This window comes from Engystomops pustulosus, unplaced genomic scaffold (assembly GCF_040894005.1).
Source record: "Engystomops pustulosus unplaced genomic scaffold, aEngPut4.maternal MAT_SCAFFOLD_809, whole genome shotgun sequence".
NCBI lineage: Eukaryota > Metazoa > Chordata > Amphibia > Anura > Leptodactylidae > Engystomops > Engystomops pustulosus.
In genome coordinates, this window is record NW_027285688.1 from 10,754 (window position 1) to 19,463 (window position 8,710).

Consider the following 8,710-nt stretch of genomic DNA (forward strand, 5'->3'; position numbering starts at 1 on the left):
CAGTAGTGGTCATCATCATCAGTGCCCGTCTCCAGTAGCAGCAGTAGTGTTCATCATCATCAGTGCCCGTCTCCAGTAGCAGCAGTAGTGGTCATCATCATCAGTGCCCGTCTCCAGTAGCAGCAGTAATGGTCATCATCATCATCAGTGCCCGTCTCCAGTAGCAGCAGTAGTGCTCATCATCATCATCAGTGCCCGTCTCCAGTAGCAGCAGTAGTGCTCATCATCATCAGTGCCCGTCTCCAGTAGCAGCAGTAGTGGTCATCATCATCAGTGCCCGTCTCCAGTAGCAGCAGTAGTGGTCATCATCATCATCAGTGCCCGTCTCCAGTAGCAGCAGTAGTGGTCATCATCATCATCAGTGCCCGTCTCCAGTAGCAGCAGTAGTGGTCATCATCATCAGTGCCCGTCTCCAGTAGCAGCAGTAGTGGTCATCATCATCAGTGCCCGTCTCCAGTAGCAGCAGTAGTGCTCATCATCATCATCAGTGCCCATCTCCAGTAGCAGCAGTAGTGGTCATCATCATCATCAGTGCCCGTCTCCAGTAGCAGCAGTAGTGGTCATCATCATCATCAGTGCCCGTCTCCAGTAGCAGCAGTAGTGCTCATCATCATCATCAGTGCCCGTCTCCAGTAGCAGCAGTAGTGCTCATCATCATCATCAGTGCCCGTCTCCAGTAGCAGCAGTAGTGCTCATCATCATCATCAGTGCCCGTCTCCAGTAGCAGCAGTAGTGGTCATCATCATCAGTGCCCGTCTCCAGTAGCAGCAGTAGTGGTCATCATCATCAGTGCCCGTCTCCAGTAGCAGCAGTAGTGGTCATCATCATCAGTGCCCGTCTCCAGTAGCAGCAGTAGTGGTCATCATCATCATCAGTGCCCGTCTCCAGTAGCAGCAGTAGTGGTCATCATCATCATCAGTGCCCGTCTCCAGTAGCAGCAGTAGTGCTCATCATCATCATCAGTGCCCGTCTCCAGTAGCAGCAGTAGTGCTCATCATCATCATCAGTGCCCGTCTCCAGTAGCAGCAGTAGTGCTCATCATCATCATCAGTGCCCGTCTCCAGTAGCAGCAGTAGTGGTCATCATCATCAGTGCCCGTCTCCAGTAGCAGCAGTAGTGGTCATCATCATCAGTGCCCGTCTCCAGTAGCAGCAGTAGTGGTCATCATCATCAGTGCCCGTCTCCAGTAGCAGCAGTAGTGGTCATCATCATCATCAATGCCCGTCTCCAGTAGCAGCAGTAGTGGTCATCATCATCATCAGTGCCCGTCTCCAGTAGCAGCAGTAGTGGTCATCATCATCATCAATGCCCGTCTCCAGTAGCAGCAGTAGTGGTCATCATCATCATCAGTGCCCGTCTCCAGTAGCAGCAGTAGTGGTCATCATCATCAGTGCCCATCTCCAGTAGCAGCAGTAGTGGTCATCATCATCAGTGCCCGTCTCCAGTAGCAGCAGTAGTGGTCATCATCATCATCAGTGCCCGTCTCCAGTAGCAGCAGTAGTGGTCATCATCATCATCAGTGCCCGTCTCCAGTAGCAGCAGTAGTGGTCATCATCATCATCAGTGCCCGTCTCCAGTAGCAGCAGTAGTGGTCATCATCATCAGTGCCCGTCTCCAGTAGCAGCAGTAGTGGTCATCATCATCATCAGTGCCCGTCTCCAGTAGCAGCAGTAGTGGTCATCATCATCAGTGCCCGTCTCCAGTAGCAGCAGTAGTGGTCATCATCATCATCAGTGCCCGTCTCCAGTAGCAGCAGTAGTGGTCATCATCATCAGTGCCCGTCTCCAGTAGCAGCAGTAGTGGTCATCATCATCAGTGCCCGTCTCCAGTAGCAGCAGTAGTGGTCATCATCATCATCAGTGCCCGTCTCCAGTAGCAGCAGTAGTGGTCATCATCATCAGTGCCCGTCTCCAGTAGCAGCAGTAGTGGTCATCATCATCATCAGTGCCCGTCTCCAGTAGCAGCAGTAGTTGTCATCATCATCAGTGCCCGTCTCCAGTAACAGTAGCCATCTTTCTGTGTTAGGGGCCCACTACGCCTTCACCTCTAACCCTTGTAAAATGAGTAAAAAACAAACATCACTGAAGAGCTTCTTTGAAAAGGAAGAAAGACCCAATGAGACAGATGAAGACTCCATGACTGCTAAAAAAAAGAAAGCTGCATTTAAAAGAAAATACAATGAGTCCTACTTAAATTATGGGTTCATCGCAGCTGGCGATTTACATGCCCCAAGCCCACTCTGTCTGATATGTGGCGACCGGCTATCCAACGAGGCCATGAAGCCTTCAAAACTGGTTCGCCACTTACAGACCAAGCACCCTGCATCAAAAGACAAACCTTTGGAGTTTTTTGAAAAAAAAAAACGCGAACACGAAGGACAGAAGCAATTAATGAAGGCCACCACATCAACAAATGTGTCTGCTCTGAGAGCATCATTCTTAGTGGCTAACCGCATTGCCAAGGCTAAGAAGCCCTTCACTATAGGTGAAGAGTTGATCCTGCCTGCCGCTAAGGACATTTGCCAGGAACTTTTAGGAGAGGCTGCGGTTAAAAAAGTGGCACAGGTTCCTCTTTCAGCGAGCACTGTCAGTAGACGAATTAATGAAATAGCAGAAGACATCGAGGTACAATTGTTGGAAAGGATTAATGCGTCACCATGGTACGCAATCCAGGTTGACGAGTCTACTGACGTTGACAACAAGGCAATGATGCTTGTTTATGTGCGATATATTTTTCAAGAGGATGTGCATGAGGATATGTTATGTGCATTATTGTTGCCAGCCAACACCACAGGTGCAGAACTATTCAAGTCTTTGGATGATTACATATCAGGAAACCTAAACTGGTCATTTTGTGTCGGTATATGCACAGATGGAGCAGCTGCCATGACTGGACGGCTTTCAGGTTTAACTACCCGGGTCAAAGAGGTTGCGTCTGAATGCGACTCTACGCACTGTGTCATCCATAGAGAAATGCTGGCAAGCCGAAAAATGTCACCTGAACTTAACAGCGTTTTGCAAGATGTGATTAAAGTTATTAATCACATAAAAGCACATGCCCTTAACTCACGTCTGTTCGAGCAGCTCTGTGAGGAGATGGACGCGAAACGTCTTCTCCTACACACAGAAGTCAGATGGCTTTCTAAAGGTAAAGCACTGGCCAGAGTTTTTGAGTTACGAGACCCGCTTTATAGATTTCTTTTAGAAAAAGAATTGCCACTTGCAGCACATTTCAGTAGTAAGGAATGGGTCACAAAACTTGCTTACTTATGTGACATATTCAACTTTTTGAACGAACTTAATCTGTCACTTCAGGGGAGAATGACAACTGCCTTCAAGTTGGCAGATAAAGTTGCTGCTTTTAAAGCCAAACTGGAAGTGTGGGGACTGCGAGTGAGAACAGGGATATTTGACATGTTTCAAACATTAGCAGGAATTTTGGAAGAGACCGAGCCTGAGCCTTTATTCTCCCAGCTGGTACATGATCACCTATCTCAGCTTTCAGAAGAGTTTGAGCGCTATTTTTCAACCACAAAAGACCCACGTACTAGGAAGGAATGGATTCGCAACCCATTTGTGAACAAGCCAGGTGAATCGACCTTGTCCGTGCTTGAAGAAGACCAATTGCTTGAGATTGCAAATGATGGTAGCCTTAAAAGTATGTTTGAGACTTCGAATCTCCCAACATTCTGGATTAAAGTCCAGGCTGAATATCCTGGGATCGCCACCAAAGCACTAAACTCTGCTTCCTTTTCCAACATCCTATCTTTGTGAAACTGGGTTTTCTGCCATGGCAACAGCAAAAACGAGATTACGGAGTAGACTGGACATAAGGAACACACTTCGGGTTTCACTGTCTCCCATCACCCCTAGATGGGACCGTCTTGTTGCAGGAAAATAAGCCCAGTGCTCCCACTGATTCAGGGAAACAAGCCTGGTGCTCCCACTCATTCTGAACCTATGGTAAGTTGAATCACATTCTCATTATAAATGTCATAATTATCTGATAAGTATGCACTAAGCTCCACCCCTCCATAACCCCACCCCATATGACCAAAGCCCCGACCCCCCACCCCCCCACCGGGCCATGGAAAACTGGTCTAGCTTAAAGCCGGTCCCTGGTGCAAAAAAGGTTGGGGACCTCTGCTCTAAGGTATAAACAAGCCAAGTCCTGAAAGGGCTATGACATCACAGGTCCTTCTCCTCTTCTCCTCCATACACATATACACCCTGCATCTTCTTCCTGTACTCCTGGGATGCCCCGCCCCTACAGTGACATCACACTCCCCGGGTCACATGACTAGTGGATAGTGAGCAGGAGACGTGTGTGACATAGAGAGTGTCCTGCACTGAGGAGAGAAGAGGTAAGTGACCAGAGGAGGGACTACAACTCCCAGCATGCTCCAGGAGCACACACACTATATGGAGGACTACAACTCCCAGCATGCTCCAGGAGCACACACACTATATGGAGGGACTACAACTCCCAGCATGCCCCAGGAGCACACACACTATATGGAGGGACTACAACTCCCAGCATGCTCCAGGAGCACACACACTATATGGAAGGACTACAACTCACAGCATGCCCCAGGAGCACACACACTATATGGAGGGACTACAACTCCCAGCATGCTCCAGGAGCACACACACTATATGGAGGGACTACAACTCCCAGCATGCTCCAGAAGCACACACTCTATATGGAGGGACTACAACTCCCAGCACGCTCCAGGAGCACACTCACTATATAGAGTGACTACAACTCCCAGCATGCTCCAGAAGCACACACTCTATATGGAAGGACTACAACTCACAGCATGCTCCAGGAGCTCACACACTATATAGAGTGACTACAACTCCCAGCATGATCCAGGAGCGCACACACTATATGGGGGGACTACAACTCCCAGCATGATCCAGGAGCTCACACACTATATGGAGGAACTACAACTCTCAGCATGCTCCAGGAGCACACACACATTATATGGAGGGACTACAACTCCCAGCATGCTTCAGGAGCACACACACATTATATGGAGGGACTACAACTCCCAGCATGCTCAAGGAGCACACACACTATATGGAGGAACTACAACTCTCAGCATGCTACAGGAGCACACACACTATATGGAGGGACTACAACTCCCAGCATGCTCCAGGAGCACACACACATTATATTGAGGGACTACAACTCCCAGCTTGCTCCAGGAGCACACACACATTATATGGAGGGACTACAACTCCCAGCATGCTCCAGGAGCACACACACTATATGGAGGGACTACAACTCCCAGCATGCTCCAGGAGCACACACACATTATATGGAGGGACTACAACTCCCAGCATGCTCCAGGAGCACACACACTATATGGAGGGACTACAACTCCCAGCATGCTCTAGGAGCACATGCACTATATGGAGGGACTACAACTCCCAGCATGCTCCAGGAGCACACACACTATATGGGGAGACTACAACTCCCAGCATGATCCAGGAGCACACGCATTATATGGAGGGACTACAATTCCCAGCATGCTCCAGGAGCACACACACTATATGGAGGGACTACAACTCCCAGCATGCTCCAGGAGCACACACACACACACTGTATGGAGGGACTACAACTCCCAGCATGCTCCAGGAGCACACACACACACACTGGATGGAGGCACTACAACTCCCAGCATGCTCCAGGAGCACACACACACACACTGGATGGAGGGACTACAACTCCCAGCATGCTCCAGGAGCACACACACTATATGGAGGGACTACAACTCCCAGCATGCTCCAGGAGCACACAAACTATATGGAGGGACTACATCTCCCAACATGCTCCAGGAGCACACACACTATATGGAGGGACTACAACTCCCAGCATGCTCCAGGAGGATACAGCCCGGAAGGTGGCTGAGCTGTAAGACTACACTATGGGCAGTACATGTATCAGTCAGTGCTCTGTGCAGAGTGCGGCAGATTCATCCAAACTGGCGGCAAATCTTCATTAACCCCTTAACGCAGCAGCCCTTTTTCGTTTAATTAATATTTATTTCGTTATTAATATTTATCTCAGTTCTAGGAAAAAGGGGGTGATTTGAGTTTTTAGGTTTTTTTATTATAATTTTTTTAACTTTATTTTTAATTTTTATTTTTACTATTTTTCAGACTCCTTAGGGTACATTAACCCTAGGTTGTCTGTAAGATCCTATCATATAATGCCATATACTACAGTATGGCAGTTTATGGGGATTCTACTCCTCATTCAATACAATGTGCTGATAGCACATTGTTAACCTGAAGTAGCCTGGGGTCTTCGGAAGACCCGAGGCTACCATGGAGACGGATCGCCGCTCCTCGATGATGTCACAGGGAACGACGATCCTCGGAATGATGGCTCGCCCATGCGCCACCATCTTTTTGAAGCCGGCAATCAGCGGGAAAACGCCCACAATATGCAGCAAAGACTTACCGGCTAAGGAGAGGGCTCAGCCCGTCACATGTCGGTAAGGGGTTAATCTGCTGGAGAAGTGAGAAACATCTTTCTTTTTGGTGCAGAATTGTGGCACAGATAGAAATGTCAGGGATAGAGCAGCAGTGTCAGACAGAAAACATCAGGGGAGGAGCCAAGCCAAGAATAGCTGAGGAGGAGGAGCCAGGAATAGCGGAGGAGAGGGAGTGTCACCTGTGGAGACATCAAGGGGAGAAGGAAGGAAGAGCTGAGGAGGAGGAGCTTTTACTGAGGAGATATCAGGTGAGGTGTCAGGAATAGCTGAGGAGACGAAGCTGCTATTGAGAAGACATCAAGGGGTGTAGCCAGAAATGGCTGAAATTGAGAAACCTCTCCCGAGGAGACATCAGGGGAGGAGCTAGGAATAGCTAAGGAGGAGGAGCTTCTTCTGAGGAGTGTTAGAGATCTTTATCTAGGGCTCAAACAGCCCTTCTACATTTGTAGATTGTAGACAAGATTATTGCAAATTTTTGTATCTTTGTTCCTAGCACTAGTTTATTTAGCACAAAGAATGACACACCGTCATAAGCTGTACTCAAATCACTGCATTTATTTCAAAGCAGGCAGTCGTGTATATCAGAACAGATAAAACCTTGCCGAGAGCGTGAAAAGGTGATAAAATACTGAAATACTATAGGTTAGCTTGAATATACCAGAACCTCTCCTTTAAGACATTTTCCCAAATGAACTTCATTATTGGAAAAATATTAGAATAGAGGGAAACAGAATGTTTATACAAATTGTCCTTGTGGCTTTGTATAAGTCACGACACGGTTTATAAGCAGAGAAGCTGCAGATAAGACAAAGTAAACAATAGCAAGGACAAAGTAATTGCCAAGTGATTGCCAAATTTCTGGATCTTTGTTCCTAGCGCTGGGATATGTAGCACAAAGAATGACACATACAGTGATAAGTCCTGCGGAGGTCACCTTGATGGTCAAATGTCAATTTTATTAACGCCCAACCCAGTCGATGCCAGATTTGTTAAAGATTTTTATCTAGGGCTCAAACAGCCCTTCTTCAATTGGAAGGTAATTGCCAAATTTTCGGATCTTTTTTCCCAGCGCTGGGATAATGGGCATAGAATAGACACAGACACTTGGTCATAAGGTGTACTCAAATCACTGCGTTTATTTTAAAACAGGCAGTCGTGTATATTGGAACAGATAAAACCTTGCAGAGGGCGTAAAAAGGTGATAAAATAATGAAATACTATAGGCTAGCTTGAATATACCAGAACTTCTCCTTTAAGACATTTTCCCAACTGAACTTCATTATTGAAAAATACTAGACTAGAGGGAAAGAGAATGTTTATACTAATTGCCCTTGTGTTAGCTTTGTATAAGTCACAACATGGCCTTCAAGCAGAGAAGCTGCAGAAAAAGACAAGGTAAACAATAGCGAGGACAAAGTAATTTCTAAAAAAGTTTACACAAAATGATGTTTGAATCATGCCATGGCCGGACAGTTGACAAAATGGCCTCTGGTTGGACAAAATGGCGTCTGGAGAGAAATATTATATCTCTCACTGGAGGCAACAGGGGAGGAGCCAGGAATAGCTGAGGAGGAGGAGATTCTAGTGAGGAAACATTGAGGGAGGAGCTTCTGATGAGGAGAGATTATTGTATTTCACCTGGAAAAGCGTGCGCCAAAAATCCCACTTTAAATGCGGTGCAAATCGGAAATAGTCGGGAAACCCGACTAAAATGTGCCGTGCGGACCCTTAGTATATGTGCCCCATTCGCTTCATATAGAGTTTTCTCTTAGTTCTTCTCATGTTTCCTCAGGTTCTATAGATACAGGACTCCCAGAGGTTTCTCCTAAAGATGATCCTTTCCATCAATGATCCACCAGGGATCCGGGAGAAGGACAGAGAGCAGATGGCGGCCAGGATCCTGGAGCTCACCCTGGAGATGATCTCCTTGATAACCGGAGAGGTGAGAGTCTCCCAGGACACGGCTCTTATCTCTAGGAATAACAGCGGGAAATGACTGGAGAGGTGAAGGATTCTTAGGATCTATGTAGTGATCAGTGTCTCCCCATACACAGGATTACACAGTAGTGAAGAAGTCGTCTGGTGAGTGTGTGACCCCCCGTGTGTCAGGAGGATGGACCCAGAGCCCCATCACCGAGCCTCCACCTCATTCACTGATACATGAGCAGAAGATCCTAGAACTTACCTCCAGGATCACTGAGCTGC

At 47.4% G+C, this 8,710-nt stretch overlaps 1 protein-coding gene across 1 annotated transcript; it reads left to right on the forward strand.

The window, feature by feature from the left end:
• The first annotated feature begins 2,060 nt into the window (after positions 1-2,060).
• On the forward strand, positions 2,061-3,773 carry LOC140112470 (SCAN domain-containing protein 3-like). Its single transcript, XM_072132517.1, has one exon. The coding sequence runs from the start codon at positions 2,061-2,063 to the stop codon at positions 3,771-3,773; it is 1,713 nt and encodes a 570-aa protein (XP_071988618.1).
• The last annotated feature ends 4,937 nt before the right edge of the window (positions 3,774-8,710 follow it).

Bases quoted from the DNA above. Each gene is read 5' to 3' on its own strand.
- LOC140112470 (XM_072132517.1), top strand. From the start codon at position 2,061: ATGAGTAAAAAACAAACATCACTGAAGAGCTTCTTTGAAAAGGAAGAA.